Below are 17436 nucleotides of genomic sequence, written 5' to 3' on the forward strand. Positions count from 1 at the left end.
AAATTGTTTTCAGCATGTTTGCATATTCTCAACTATTTAAGTTGAGCTATTTCAGAAAATACACATCTATAACTACATTATTATTATTATTATTTTTACTGAGGCTTTTTGGAAACTTGTTTTTATATTTTATAATTAAATCCAATCAGTACAAACATTTAAAAAAAATTGCAATTAAGCCAAGATTCTTATGGTTGTTCCTCTTATCATATGACCTTTAACTGTGATGAAACACATTAAATGAGAGGTTTGCAATCAACTTTCTCTATATATCATGTCAGCAAACCCTCAGAGTTCTTTTACAAAGTGAACCGAGCCAGCTTGTGTCTACGTGCCAGGGGTGAAAAAGGGTGAAATTACTCCATATTATCTCATTCGGCAGCTTTTTAGTGTCTGAACATAAAATGTGTATAATATTTTGGAATCTTTCAGAAATATTTTTTTAATATTTTTTTTTTAAGAGCTGAGTAAGATACATCAATGTCAAACTGCAAAATTATATCTTAAAGAGAGATAAAAATTATTTTTTTTTTATTATGAATATAACAGGGCGTATGTTAAAAATTAGTGATGCAATGTTCAAAAAATACTGATAAAGGGACAGTCTTCATTAAATGTTTTATTGTTTAGAAAGATAGATCAGTGTTTTTCAACCAGTGTGCCGTGGCACACTATTGTGCCGTGAGAGATCCTCAGGTGTGCCACGGCAGACTGACAACAGTGTGACATATTTTTTAAACTTTGCTTGTTTTTTACTCCTAGTGCAGGGGTAGTTTGTAGGAGGCATGGCATAACAGCACAATACATACAGTATGTGTGTGTTTGTGTGTATGTGTATATATATATATATATGCTGTATTAGGCTACAATGTGTGATTTTTTTAAAATTTTGGGATGGTGGTGTGCCACAGGATTTTTTAATGTAAAAAAGTGTGCCACGGCAAAAAAAGGGTTAAAAATCACTGAGATAGATAGTCGTTTTATTACCCATTCTCCAGTTTTCCATAATTAAAGGGACAGTCTACCATAGAATTGTTAATGTTTTAAAAGATAGATAATCCCTTTATTACCCATTCCCCAGTTTTGCATAACCAACACAGTTATAATAATATATTTGTTACCTCTGTGATTACCTTGTATCTAGGAACCTTCTTCCAGCCCCCTGATCACATGACTGTGACTGTTTATTAGCTATCGTCTTAAATTTAGCATTGTTTTGTGCTAAATCTTAAATAACCCCCTGTGCCTGAACACAGTGTTATCTATATGGCCCACGTGTACTTTCGGTCTCTTTGTGTTGAAAAGAGATTTATAAAGCCTGTGATAAGAGGCAGCCCTCAAAGGCTTAGAAATTAGCATATGAGCCTACCTAGGTTTAGTTTAAACTAAGAATACCAAGAGAAAAAAGCAAATTTGATGATAAAAGTAAATTGGAAAGTTGATTAAAAGTAAAAGTCCTATCTGAATAATGAAAGTTTAAGTTATACTACACTGTCCCTTTAACACTGTTATATCAATACACTTTTTAACTCTGTGATTACCTTGTTTGTAAGCCTCCACAGACTGCCCCCTTATCTCAGTTCTTTTGACAGGCTTACATTTTAGCCAATCTGTGCTGACTCATAAATTACTCCATGGTAGTGGTAATAATGTTATCTGTATGGCACACATGAACCAGCATAATCTAACTGTGAAAAACTGTCAAAATGCAGAGAGATAATTTGCCGCCTTCTACAATTTAGAAATCAATTTGAGCCTACCTAGGTTAAGCTTTTAACAAAGAACACCAAGGGAACAAAGCAAATTTGATGATAAAAGTAAATTGGAAAGTTGTTTAAAATGACGTGCCCTATCTGAATCATGAATGTTTAATTTTGACTTGACTGTCGCATTAAGTAGTAAGAAGACACATTTTTTAAATCTCAGATTTTTCCCTGACAGGTACAGATTAGATTATCAACTTAAAATACACTTATTTTTAAATAGCATGTCATGTGATAGTGTTGAATCATTTATGTCTCTTTAAAGTTACTGTCAATTTAAAAGTTAAACTCCATCTTCTGCCCATATTTATCGTTAAATATGCAAATACATTTACAGCCCAGCCCCCTGTTACAATGTAACCAATCCTGTGAAAGCAGGCCTTGCCGATATTTAATTCAGGATGATTTAACTCCACTACCTGGGGCAGAGATGGATCAGAGGTTAGGAAGCCACTGTCTTGACATTCTTAAAGGGACAGTCTAGTCAGAATTAAACTTTCATTATTCAGGTAGGGCATCTATTTTTTTTTTTTTAAATTATGATTTTTATTGATTTTTCAAGATTTACAAAGATGGCATCTAATTTTAAACAACTTTCCAATTTACTTTTATCATCAAATGTACTTTGTTTTCTTGGTATTATTAGTTGACAGCTAAACTTAAGCTTAAGGTAAGCTCATATGCTAATTTCTAAGCCCTTAAAGGCTGCCTCTTATCTGAATGAATTTGACAGTTTTTTTACAGCTAGAAGGCATTAGTTCAGGTGTGCCATATAGATAATATTGTGCTCACACCCATGGAGTTACTTATGAGAGGGCACTTATTGAATAAAATGCAAGTCTGTCAAAAGAACTGAAATTGGGGGGTAGTCTGTAGAGGCTTAGCTAGAAGGTAATCACAGAGGTAACAAGTATATTAATATAACTGTGTTGGTTATGCAACACTAGGGAAAGGGTAATAAAGGGATTATCTATCTTTTAAACAATAACAATTCTGAAGTAGATTGTCCCTTTAACTAGCAGGTCACAGAATGAGCCTGTATTACTAGGGGTACTAGCTGCTTTCACCGCATGCTATATTTCCACCTCTGTCTGTACTCATATGCTAAATCACTTGAAACTGATGCAATATAACTGCAAAAAGCTGACAGGAAAATATCACCTGAGCATCCCTATGTAAAAAAGGAAGATATTTTACCTCACAATTTCCTCAGCTCAACAGAGTAAGTTCTGTGTAAAAAGTTATAATTCAGCTGTTGCTCAGCTGCAGGTAAAAAATAAAATAAAAAAAATAAGAAATGAACAGCATCAATCAGCATCAGCAGTGCTAAGGTTATGAACTCTTTTACTGTGATCTCATGAGATTTCACTTAACTCTCATGAGATTTCATTGTAAACTTCCTTACACTGAATAGGGAAATAAGATGAGTGTGCAGGTAAGCTCGCTCCTTCCGCTGTCCCGGGACAGACATACTGATTTGTTGCTTAGAAGTCCTTTAGAATGGGATGTGGCTACTAAAACATTTTTGAGGTAAAATATCTTTCTTTTTTACATAGAGATGTTCAGGTAATATTTTCTAGTCAGCTTTTTACAGCTATGCTGCATCACTTTAAAGTGCTTAAACATTTGGGTATTATGGCCCTTTAAATGTAATATTTGAATGTTAATAGTTGTTCTGTAGAAACATATGTAAAGGTAGGGTTGCCATATTGCCCCTTTAAGGGAGGACACTTATGAAAAATATATATGTCAGGGGCTGTTTAAAGATATGTTTGAATAATGTTTCATTGTAAAAACACTGACATATGTATTTTTCAAATGTGTCCCCCATTAAAGCGGCACTATGGCAACCCTATATAAAGGGGAACATTCTTTCTTCATTTGAAATGTCAAAAATGTAACATATTCCCATCCTTAATCTATTAATAATTACAGCAAAATTTAAAGGGACATGAAAGCCAGAATTAAACTATCATGGCTCCGATAGCAGCAATGCACTTATGGAGCTACTTGGTGATTGGTGGTTACACAGACGCCTCTTGTCATTGCCTCACCACGTGTGTTAACCACCTGGTTAATTTTCACACAGTTAAAGGGACAGTAAAGCCATATTTAGATATCCACAATTTAGAGCATACAATTTTAAACAACTTTCCAATTTACTTCTATCATTGAATTTGCTTCCTTCTCTTGTTATTGTTTGCTGAAAGGTTTATCTAGGTAAGCTCAGGAGCAGCAAAGAACCTAGGTTCTAGCTGCTGATTGGTGGCTGTAAATATATACCGATTGTCATTGGCTCACCATGTGTTCAGTTAGAAATCAGTAGTGCATTGATGTTCTTTCAACAAATGATACCAAGAAAATAAAGCAAATTTGATAATAGAAGTAAACTGGAAAGTTGTTTAAAATTGTATGTTCTACCTAAATCATGAAAGAAAAATTTTAAGTTTCATGTCCCTTTAAGATCCAACCTGGATTTATTTTGGGGTTATGCAATAGTCCTTTGACATGTATTTAATTCTAAATGCAATAATGTACTTTAGAAATAGTTCTAACTTAAACCCCTTGGGCCAGATTACAAATGGAGCAGTATTTAAAGCCCCCGCTTGAGTGCTAGCTCCGTATGAAGTAAACTTTTTGCACGCATCGGATAGCACTTGTATTACAAGTTGAAATTAAACTGTGAACTTAGAATATTGTGTGCACGATAACATATTCTTCCATAGAAGTTAATGGAGCAAAAAAAATGGAAACAAATTTAACACCTTACTCGCGCGCAAAACCATACATATTCTCATGTGCACTAACCCGACATAAATATTTCACATTTCAATGTTCTTCATATAGAAGAATATGTTCTATCTGTTCATAAATATATATTTCTACATATATTTGATAGTATTTTGGTACAATATATTTATATATACAGTATATATATACAGTATATATATATATATATATATATATATATATATAATTATCTATAGGTATAGATATATACAGTTATATATAGGAATATCTAGTTATAAAAACATAGAACATATTTTGCTATGTGCAGAACACTGGAATGTGAAATATTTACCGTAAATACAGTGTACCACTTTATTAAATATGAATATTGTATAAATATGTTTTTACATGTTTTCATCTACTTGACCCTAAAGGGCTACTATGCACTGATATATATATATGTCTATATAGGTATCTGTAAATACATATGTACACACGTATAAATATATATATATATATGTCTATATAGGTATCTGCAAATACAAATGTACACACGTATAAATATATATATATATGTCTATATAAGTATCTGTAAATACATATGTACACACGTATAAATATATATATATATGTCTATATAGGTATCTGTAAATACATATGTACACACGTATAAATATATATATATATGTCTATATAGGTATCTGTAAATACATATGTACACACGTATATATATATATGTCTATATAGGTATCTGTAAATACATATGTACACACGTATAAATATATATATATATATATATATATATATGTCTATATAAGTATCTGTAAATACATATGTACACACGTATAAATATATATATGTCTATATAGGTATCTGTAAATACATATGTACACACGTATAAATATATATATATATATATATATATATATATATATATATATATGTCTATATAGGTATCTGTAAATACATATGTACACACGTATAAATATATATATATATATGTCTATATAGGTATCTGTAAATACATATGTACACACGTATAAATATATATATGTCTATATAGGTATCTGTAAATACATATGTACACACGTATAAATATATATATATATATGTCTATATAGGTATCTGTAAATACATATGTACACACATATAAATATATATATATATGTCTATATAGGTATCTGTAAATACATATGTACACACGTATAAATATATATATATATGTCTATATAGGTATCTGTAAATACAAATGTACACACATATAAATATATATATATATATATATGTCTATATAAGTATCTGTAAATACATATGTACACACGTATAAATATATATATGTCTATATAGGTATCTGTAAATACATATGTACACACGTATAAATATATATATATATATGTCTATATAAGTATCTGTAAATACATATGTACACATGTATAAATATATATATGTCTATATAGGTATCTGTAAATACATATGTACACACGTATAAATATATGTATATGTCTATATAGGTATCTGTAAATACAAATGTACACACGTATAAATATATATATGTCTATATAGGTATCTGTAAATACAAATGTACACACGTATAAATATATATATGTCTATATAGGTATCTGTAAATACATATGTACACACGTATAAATATATATATATATGTCTATATAGGTATCTGTAAATACAAATGTACACACGTATAAATATATATATGTCTATATAGGTATCTGTAAATACAAATGTACACACGTATAAATATATATATGTCTATATAGGTATCTGTAAATACATATGTACACACGTATAAATATATATATATATGTCTATATAGGTATCTGTAAATACATATGTACACACGTATAAATATATATATATATATATATATATATGTCTATATAGGTATCTGTAAATACATATGTACACACGTATAAATATATATATATATATATGTCTATATAGGTATCTGTAAATACATATGTACACACGTATAAATATATATATATATATGTCTATATAGGTATCTGTAAATACATATGTACACACGTATAAATATATATATATATATATATGTCTATATAGGTATCTGTAAATACATATGTACACACGTATAAATATATATATATATATGTCTATATAGGTATCTGTAAATACATATGTACACACGTATAAATATATATATATATGTCTATATAGGTATCTGTAAATACATATGTACACACGTATAAATATATATATACACTGTACATACATATCCATCTTTAGACAAGTATATGTATGTATCTCTATGTTAAAGCCCTTTCGCCTTTTTTTTTCTAACACTTGAGACCTCTGGGGCGATTTATCAAGCTCCGTATGGAGCGTGATGCCCCTGTTTCAGCGCGAGCCTTCAGACATCTTGAGACCGCTGCTCCATAACTTGTCCGTCTGCTCTGAGGCCGCGGACAGAAATCAACCAGATATACGATCGGGTTAATTGACACCCCCTGCTAGCAGCCGATTGGCCGCAAATCTGCAGGGGGCGGCATTGCACCAGCAGTTCACAAGAACTGCTGGTGCACTGAGAAATGCCAGCAGTGTATGCTGTCTGCATTTATCGATGTGCGGCAGACATAATACGCTACTTCGTATCATGTCCACTTGCACATTAATAAATATACCCCTTATAAATTTTTTGTGCATTTTTTTTCAATAATTATTATTAAATAGTGTTATTATGCGTGTAAATCTACTATGTAATGCATTTTTTATGTAGTTTTTGACACTTTTTTTTCCGCAAAACAGTTAACCAGAGCTCTGAGAACGCGGTAATCATTCTAGCGTAAATCGCAATTGCACTCAAGTGATTGCATTTAATTTCAACTGGTAAACACAATGCGTACACACATTTGCGATAAGCTCCCTTTCATTTGCACATAACTGTAAACGCGCCACTCAGAATTTGGCCGCTTGTCTGCAAAGTGTTAAGTATTTGTTTTATATGAATTCCCTAATAAGGATCATAGAATGTTATTCAGTTATTCTGAAAGAAATTGGTATTGTGGAAGGCTGGATATAATTACAAAATCTATACAGTACATGAACTGTTATTTGTAATATAAAGTGCACTACTGCTTGATTTTATTGCTAAGTTAATATAACATTGTACTGGCACTATGTTGCTGTTAGTACAGAGAATCACTAAAACAGTTTATAGCATATCAGCAGATACCATCTGGTTTTCAGATTTTCAAAAATAACTCATTTTCATCAGAGAACACAAACCTTTAAAATTTTTTAGTTATGTTCAGGAGGATTTTTATGTCCTGCTTAAAGGGACAGTCTACACCAGAATTGTTATTGTTTTAAAAGATAGATAATCCCTTTATTACCCATTTCCCAGTTTTGCATAACCAACACAGTTATAATAATATTCTTTTAACCTCTGTGATTATCTTGTATCTAAGCTTCTGCAAACTGCCCCTTTTTTCAGTTCTTTTGAAAGACTTGCAGTCTAGCCAATCAGTGCCTGCTCCCAGATAACTTCTCGTGCACGAGCACAGTGTTATCTATATGAAATATGTGAACTAACACCCTCTAGTGGTGAAAAACTGTTAAAATGCAATCTGAAAGAGGTGGGCTTCAAGGTCTAAGAAATTAGCATATGAACCTCCTAGGTTAAGCTTTCAACTAAGAATACCAAGAGAACAAAGCAAAATTGGTGATAAAAGTAAATTGGAAAATTGTTTAAAATTACATGCTCTATCTGAATCATGAAAGTTTATTTTGGCCTAGACTGTCCCTTTAAGGTGAGCAGCCTCAAGAATAAATATACTGTGCTATCATTTATTAGTTTATTTATTAATTTATTTATTCAAAGACTTAAAAAAAAAAAACAGCAGCCAAACAGTGGGCGCTAATAAAGATATAGTAGATAACAATTGGTCTTAACAATGGCTTTTACATTATAGTCGTCTCTGTTTCACAATTTTTGGAGTTTATTTAATTGTACATTACATGATATTTTATTTTATTTTATTTTTTAATCTTTAAATTGGCTTTTTTTACCCAGCCAATGACACTAAATACACTTGTAGCTAAATTATATTCATAGCTACTCCCCCTAGTGGATGACTTTATGAAAATCAAATAATATAAATATATAGGTTCTTTATACAAGCTTTAATTACCTTAATATTTTTGTAAATGTTGTTATGAGTCAGCGGGACAGTGTAGGATTTTCAGATTCTTCTGGTGAGTTGTAAGATTTAAAGATATATTGGGGTATTTTTATACTCATAATATACATTATATATAGCAGCAGTCATACACTGCATTGCAGAGATCAACATACAAAGGGGCTTGATGCCCCTTGTTTCCAGCGAGCCTTCAGAAGTCTAAAGACCGCTGCTCCATAACTTGACCGCCTGCTCTGAGGCCGTGAACAAAAACCAACCCGATCAAATACGATCGGGTTGATTGACACCCCCTGCTAGCAAATCTGCAGGGGGCGGCATTGCACCAGCAGTTCACAAGAATTGCTGGTGCAATGATAAATGCCGACAGCGTATTCTGTTGGCATTTATCAATGTGCGGTACATATGATACTCTACATCGTATTATGTCCGCTCGTACATTAATAAATAGGCCCCAAAATGTAGAGTTCTGAATAATGCAAGATGCACTCCAGCTTCTCTCAGAGTAGTAGAAAAAATCCACCACACTTTGAAAGCTTAAAGGGCCACTGTAAGTAAATATTTTCTATGCCTGTTAATAACTAACTACCCCAAATACGCTTTTTATCAATAGCATTTCATTAACATATCTCTACCGTAGATCAGAAATCTTGTCTGCAAATTTAATTGTTTTCCAAACCCACTCCGTGGGTATCCTTTGCTCTGTACCAATCCGTTTACAATACCTAGGTTTCAAAATGGCGCTTTAAACACAAAGTTATTGGTTTAAGTATTTTGAACACACAGTGCTGAAAATAGTGGGCAGGATAACGTGACATCATCAGCGAATAAAAGATATAACTTTTAGAACGTTATGAAACTTCGTTTTGGAGAAAATATAGGTTAGTAGGTTTTAATTAATGTTTATTAACTTTAATATGTTAGTTGTTTAGCTTAAAAATTATAACATAAAGTAATCTTTTAATTAGAAGAAAAGCAGACAAAATAAATGATTACAGTGCACTACCAATTGTTTTTACTTCATATAATTAAAGGGTCAGTGCACACACATTTTCCTATAACTGCATGTAATAGACTCTACTATAAAGAAGAATATGCATAGATACTGATGTAAAAATCCAGTTTAAAACCTTTAAAAAACGTACTTAGAAGCTCTAAGTTTAGCACTGTTAATTAGATTGACTGGGACCAGTAAAAGGGGTTGGAAAAACAAGTAGGGCAGACATTCCCCCCTCACCCATGTTCCTGCATATGAAAAGAGAGATTTTACAAACAGGAGCAAGCTGTAGTCTGTAGACATCAGTATACATCTGACACTGTGGGGCTTGGTTAAGAGTCTGAAAATCATCACAATGATATTAAAAAATAAACAAAACTATACAGTGTTACATTCCCAGATGGGCTATATAAACGGATCATCTACAAAACATTTATGCAAAGAAATATCTAGTGTACCATGTCCATTTAATGATTTTGAGTTTAATGTTTATTTAAGTGGGTTTTTTTTTTAACTTCTGTAAACATATAAATATAGTTTGGGCTATTTATGTCAACATAAACCTTAAGAAACACAGGCCTAGATTTGGAGTTTGGCGTTAGCCGTGAAAACCAGCGTTAGAGGCTCCTAACGCTGGTTTTAGGCTAACTCCGGTATTTGGAGTCACTCAAAATAGGGTCTAACGCTCACTTTTCAGCCGCGACTTTTCCATACCGCAGATCCCCTTACGTCAATTGCGTATCCTATCTTTTCAATGGGATCTTTCTAACTCCGGTATTTAGAGTCGTGGCTGAAGTGAGCGTTAGAATTCTAACGACAAAACTCCAGCCGCAGGAAAAAAGTCAGTAGTTAAGAGCTTTCTAACGCCGGTTCATAAAGCTCTTAACTACTGTACTCTAAAGTACACTAACACCCATAAACGACCTATGTACCCCTAAACTGAGGCCCCTCCACATCGCCGCCACTCGATTAAATTTTTTTAACCCCTAATCTGCCGACCGCCACCTACGTTATACTTATGTACCCCTAATCTGCTGCCCCTAACACCGCCGACCCCTATATTATATTTATTAACCCCTAATCTGCCCCCCACAACGTCGCCGCCAGCTACCTACAATAATTAACCCCTAATCTGCCGACCGCAAAGCGCCGCCACCTACATTATAGCTATGTACCCCTAATCTGCTGCCCCTAACACCGCCGACCCCTATATTATATTTATTAACCCCTAATCTGCCCCCCACAACGTCGCCTCCACCTGCCTACACTTATTAACCCCTAATCTGCCGAGCGGACCGCACCGCTACTATAATAAAGTTATTAACCCCTAATCCGCCTCACTAACCCTATAATAAATAGTATTAACCCCTAATCTGCCCTCCCTAACATCGCCGACACCTAACTTCAATTATTAACCCCTAATCTGCCGACCGGAGCTCACCGCTATTCTAATAAATGTATTAAACCCTAAAGCTAAGTCTAACCCTAACACTAACACCCCCCTAAGTTAAATATAATTTTAATCTAACAAAATTAATTAACTCTTATTAAATAAATTATTCCTATTTAAAGCTAAATACTTACCTGTAAAATAAATCCTAATATAGCTACAATATAAATTATAATTAAATTGTAGCTATTTTAGGATTAATATTTATTTTACAGGCAACTTTGTAATTATTTTAACCAGGTACAATAGTTATTAAATAGTTAAGAACTATTTAATAGCTAAAATAGTTAAAATAATTACAAATTTACCTGTAAAATAAATCCTAACCTAAGTTACAATTAAACCTAACACTACACTATCAATAAATTAATTAAATAAAATACCTATAATTATCTACAATTAAACCTACCACTACACTATCAATAAATAAATTAAATACAATACCTACGAATAACTACAGTGAAATAAACTAACTAAAGTACAAAAAATAAAAAAGAACTAAGTTACAAAAAATAAAAAAATATTTACAAACATAAGAAAAATATTACAACAATTTTAAACTAATTACACCTACTCTAAGCCCCCTAATAAAATAACAAAGACCCCCAAAATAACAAAATGCCCTACCCTATTCTAAATTACTACATTTCAAAGCTCTTTTACCTTACCAGCCCTGAACAGGGCCCTTTGCGGGGCATGCCCCAAGAAGTTCAGCTCTTTTGCCTGTAAAAAGAAACATACAATACCCCCCCCAACATTACAACCCACCACCCACATACCCCTAATCTAACCCAAACCCCCCTTAAATAAACCTAACACTAACCCCTGAAGATCATCCTACCTTGTCTTCACCCTACCAGGTTCACCGATCCGTCCTGAAGAGCTCCTCCGATGTCCTGATCCAAGCCCAAGCGGGGGGCTGAAGAGGTCCATGATCCGGCTGAAGTCTTCATCCAAGCGGGAGCTGAAGAGGACCATGATCCGGATGAAGTCTTCATCCAAGCGGGAGCTGAAGAGGTCCATGATCCGGATGAAGTCTTCTATCAACGGCATCTTCAATCTTCTTTCTTCCGGATCCATCTTGCAGACCTCCAACGCGGAACATCCTCTTCTCCCGACGCCTACTAGCTGAATGACGGTTCCTTTAAGGGACGTCATCCAAGATGGCGTCCCTCGAATTCCGATTGGCTGATAGGATTCTATCAGCCATTCGGAATTAAGGTAGGAATATTCTGATTGGCTGATGGAATCAGCCAATCAGAATCAAGATCAATCCGATTGGCTGATCCAATCAGCCAATCAGATTGGCTTGATTCTGATTGGCTGATTCCATCAGCCAATCAGAATATTCCTACCTTAATTCCGATTGGCTGATAGAATCCTATCAGCCAATCGGAATTCGAGGGACGCCATCTTGGATGACGTCCCTTAAAGGAACCGTCATTCGGCTAGTAGGCGTCGGGAGAAGAGGATGTTCCGTGTCGGAGGTCTGCAAGATGGATCCGGAAGAAAGAAGATTGAAGATGCCGTTGATAGAAGACTTCATCCGGATCATGGACCTCTTCAGCTCCCGCTTGGATGAAGACTTCATCCGGATCATGGACCTCTTCAGCTCCCGCTTGGATGAAGACTTCAGCCGGATCATGGACCTCTTCAGCCCCCCGCTTGGGCTTGGATCAGGACATCGGAGGAGCTCTTCAGGACGGATCGGTGAACCTGGTAGGGTGAAGACAAGGTAGGAAGATCTTCAGGGGCTTAGTGTTAGGTTTATTTAAGGGGGGTTTGGGTTAGATTAGGGGTATGTGGGTGGTGGGTTGTAATGTTGGGGGGGGTATTGTATGTTTTTTTTTACAGGCAAAAGAGCTGAACATCTTGGGGCATACCCCGCAAAGGGCCCTGTTCAGGGCTGGTAAGGTAAAAGAGCTTTGAAATGTAGTAATTTAGAATAGGGTAGGGCATTTTGTTATTTTGGGGGTCTTTGTTATTTTATTAGGGGGCTTAGAGTAGGTGTAATTAGTTTAAAATTGTTGTAATATTTTTCTTATGTTTGTAAATATTTTTTTATTTTTTGTACTTTAGATAGTTTATTTCATTGTAGTTATTTGTAGGTATTGTATTTAATTAATGTATTGATAGTGTAGTGTTAGGTTTAATTGTAGGTAATTGTAGGTAGTTTATTTAATTAATTTAATGATAGTATAGTGTTAGGTTTAATTGTAACTTAGGTTAGGATTTATTTTACAGGTAATTTTTTTATTATTTTAACTAGGTAACTATTAAATAGTTCTTAACTATTTAATAGCTATTGTACCTGGTTAAAATAATTACAAAGTTGCCTGTAAAATAAATATTAATCCTAAAATAGCTACAATGTAATTATAATTTATATTGTAGCTATATTAGGGTTTATTTTATAGGTAAGTATTTAGCTTTAAATAGGAATAATTTATTTAATAAGAGTTAATTAATTTTGTTAGATTAAAATTATATTTAACTTAGGGGGGGTGTTAGTGTTAGGGTTAGACTTAGCTTTAGGGGTTAATACATTTATTAGAATAGCGGTGAGCTCCGGTCGGCAGATTAGGGGTTAATAATTGAAGTTAGGTGTTGGCGATGTTAGGGAGGGCAGATTAGGGGTTAATACTATTTATTATAGGGTTAGTGAGGCGGATTAGGGGTTAATAACTTTATTATAATAGCGGTGCGGTCCGCTCGGCAGATTAGGGGTCAATAAGTGTAGGTAGGTGGAGGCGACATTGTGGGGAGCAGATTAGGGGTTAATAAATATAATATAGGGGTCGGCGGTGTTAGGGGCAGCAGATTAGGGGTACATAAGGATAATGTAAGTAGCGGCTGTTTACGGAGCGGCAGATTAGGGGTTAAAAATAATATGCAGGGGTCAGCGATAGCGGGGGGCGGCAGATTTGGGGTTAATAAGTGTAAGGTTAGGGGTGTTTAGACTCGGGGTTCATGTTAGGGTGTTAGGTGCAGACGTAGGAAGTGTTTCCCCATAGCAAACAATAGGGCTGCGTTAGGAGCTGAACGCGGCTTTTTTGCAGGTGTTAGTTTTTTTTTCAGCACAATCATCTCCATTGTTTCCTTTGGGGGAATCGTGCACGAGCACGTTTTTGAGGCTGGCCGCTTGCGTAAGCAACTCTGGTATCAAGAGTTGAAGCTGCGTTAAATATGCTCTACGCTCCTTTTTTGGAGCCTAACGCAGCCTTTCTGTGGACTCTCAATACCAGAGTTATTTTTATGGTGCGGCCAGAAAAAAGCCGGCGTTAGCTACGCGGGTCGTTACCGACAAAACTCCAAATCTAGGCCACAGACTTTTAGTAATACTTACTAAATGATTGCAACTGCTGTATAAATATATCAAATCATATTTTTGTGTACTAGTTGCACTGTTCTGCAATTTCTGTTCCAACAAGACAATCACATTACAACTAAACAAAGGCATTTAATGGTTCTTTAATCATGAAAGTATAATATATTTCCAAAAAGGACTTAACAATAAGTCATATCAGCTTCTTGTTTATTAATTCATTTGGCATCATTTTGTATGATATCCACAATGAATTAATCAATTATTCAGTAACCTCTAAGGAAGGTCTATGTGATTAAACCCTTTTAGCGCTGGAATGAACTTTAGAATATTTATATTGTAAACCATTTCTCTGTGAAGGGATTAATAGCAATTAATGCATACTTTCAGAAAAAGCATAACAGAGAGGGATGACAGGGGTCATTAGCACTGGGTTATGAACTGGAAAATAAAGGCGCAACTAGCACATGTATGTGACCTCTACAAAGTCAGTTTTTGCTGCTGTGATTACAGCAGTAAAATGCATATTCTGGTTCTGCTCAGCTATGCATCACAACAGGTAAATGGTAATAAAATTGACAACAAGATTTGGTAATATGTTTAATTTAGCCCATGCTATAAATAACAATTTATTGCAGATCCAATCATTTGTATAAAATTGATTCTATCAACTACAACATTGAGTGTAGACAGAACTCATTAAGGTATAAGATTGACTTTTTCTAGCATGAACAATTTACTTGGTTAAAAATAAATAAAAATTATATATATATATTGTAGACAAGTACATCAAAATGTTTCAGGTAACGTAAATCATGTCAAACTGTATAAAAATATATTATTATTATGAAACATCTATATGCAGTACAAAACAACACTTAAAATATAATGAAATATAAAATGGAAAAAAAGATATACATTTTAGGGCATACAGCTATGCTCCTCCAGACTTTAGCGGAGATCTGAGACTACACTACCCATAATGCAGCAGGGTGCGTTAAATCTTACAGAAGTAAGCCATTATAACAGAAAAGAAAAATCAAACAGCGGCACAAATTCTTCCTCACATTTACCAAAGAAAATCATTATATACATCATTAATATTGAATGGTTGATACATTGTTGCGCTATAAGATTCATTTTACATTATACTTATGTTTTGGTGCATACTTAATTGTGTCTTTTTTTAATGTATGCAGAAAATGCAAGGGTTTATGTTAAAGATACATGTTAAAAACATAAAAAATAGATAAGATTGTCTCTCACATTATTTTCTGACAATTCTTTACGCATATCGTCTGGGCTGTATTGCACAAAGGTCAAAGTTCATTGAATAGGTTCATCAAGAAATGTCAGATTAGACACATTTAAGTGGTACTTGGTTGTCCATTACTGTGATAGACTATTTTTTATTGGGAATGAAAAGAAGAAAGTGTGGAAATTTCATGTATTTTTTTATATTAAGATATAGCTGAACAATGATAAGCATGAAGCTTCATGGTAAAATGAAATTTCATGGTAAAATAATAATGCAATTGCTCATATAAAGAATCAATGCAATGCATTTATTTATTAATTGGACTTTTGTCAGAAATATTATTTATATTATTGCTTTATTAACACTATCTGTATTGTGTTGTCATATAACCTTAGGAAAGTGAGAAATCTGTTTTTAAACAACTAAAGGAAAATATATGGGGGGGGTTTTTAAACCAGAAAATGCATTTTCATGCTTAATGAAGCTTTTACAATGTTCTGTATTCTCTGAGCCTTCATGACAAACCATTTAAAACCAGTGACTAAAAATAATGCATTTGTTACATTTGTTTTATCTACAGAACCAAGTTCTCATTATGTAATTTCTCTAAAAGCCTTTAATAATGCTGGGGAAGGTGTTCCACTCTATGAAAGCTCAACCACCAGATCTTTGACTGGTAAGCTGAAGAAATTACCTTGTTTTGTACATTTTTTTTTTGTATGACAAAATTGTTCAAATTAAAATGGAAAAGTTAGGTATTTTGAAGTGAGCCAAAAATGTGCTTTGAAAATTGATTCATGTCATGCTATGTATCTATACATCTATCTATCTATATATCTATCTATCTATCTATCCATCTATCTATTTAACTATCTATCGACTCTCCATCCATCTATCTCTCAGTCTGTCTGTCTGTCTATCTATGTATCCATCCACCAATCTCTCAGTCTGTCTATCTATCTATCTATCTTATATCTATCTATCTATTTTATATCTATCTGTCTGTATGCATATCCATCTAGCTATCATCTGTCTGTCTCTATCTATCTATCTATCTATTTATCTATCTATCTATGTATCTATATTGTGTGTGTGTGTATGCATAATTGTGTGATGTTGCATTTTCAAACCTGCTAGAAAACCCGCTTTTAATTAAATACACTTCTCCTGATCGACAGAACATGGGTATAAACACATATAGATGTTTTTCTCTAAAACTCATGTCACAAATATGTACACAGTTGTATCATAAGAAAAAATAATTGTTTTATGATCAGTAAACATACATTTAAAAAATGAATTATAGGATAATGAATAATGTGATTATATAATTTGCAAACTTTGATAAAAAAAAAATGTTGTACATACCAACAAACTATGCTACTCACTAAAATGTAAATTATAAGTAGCAAATCTGCAAAGCTGATGAATATTTTGTTTGGATTAAAGTATTGGTGTTTTTATTTTAAGAGATGTCACTTGATCATTATAAATCTTTGGGTAATATCCCGTACAGAAATCAGGAACATTTGTGAAGGATCAACACTGTTATTAATATCCCTGTTAGCACATCCAATATTCTGAAATCTAGTATCAATCAATAAGTCATTTATATTTTAGTCTGAAACAAATTTTAATATATATCACCTTTTTTCAGATGATTCTGTTATTTTCAAAATCAATACAAATAATACCCCAGTTGCACTTTGTGATAAGCAATATAATACTAGTCAATCTGTAT

General features: G+C 33.4%; 1 protein-coding gene across 1 annotated transcript in view; it reads left to right on the forward strand.

Moving 5' to 3' along the window:
• The window catches only part of DCC (DCC netrin 1 receptor), a 980012-nt gene that overhangs the window by 838766 nt on the left and 123810 nt on the right, over positions 1-17436 (forward strand). Inside the window, exon 16 of the mRNA XM_053701117.1 lies at positions 16276-16371. Coding sequence (XP_053557092.1) covers positions 16276-16371 — 96 coding nt within the window. The remainder of the gene's footprint in view (positions 1-16275; positions 16372-17436) is intronic.

Source organism: Bombina bombina, chromosome 2 (genome assembly GCF_027579735.1).
Source record: "Bombina bombina isolate aBomBom1 chromosome 2, aBomBom1.pri, whole genome shotgun sequence".
Taxonomy (NCBI): Eukaryota; Metazoa; Chordata; class Amphibia; order Anura; family Bombinatoridae; genus Bombina; species Bombina bombina.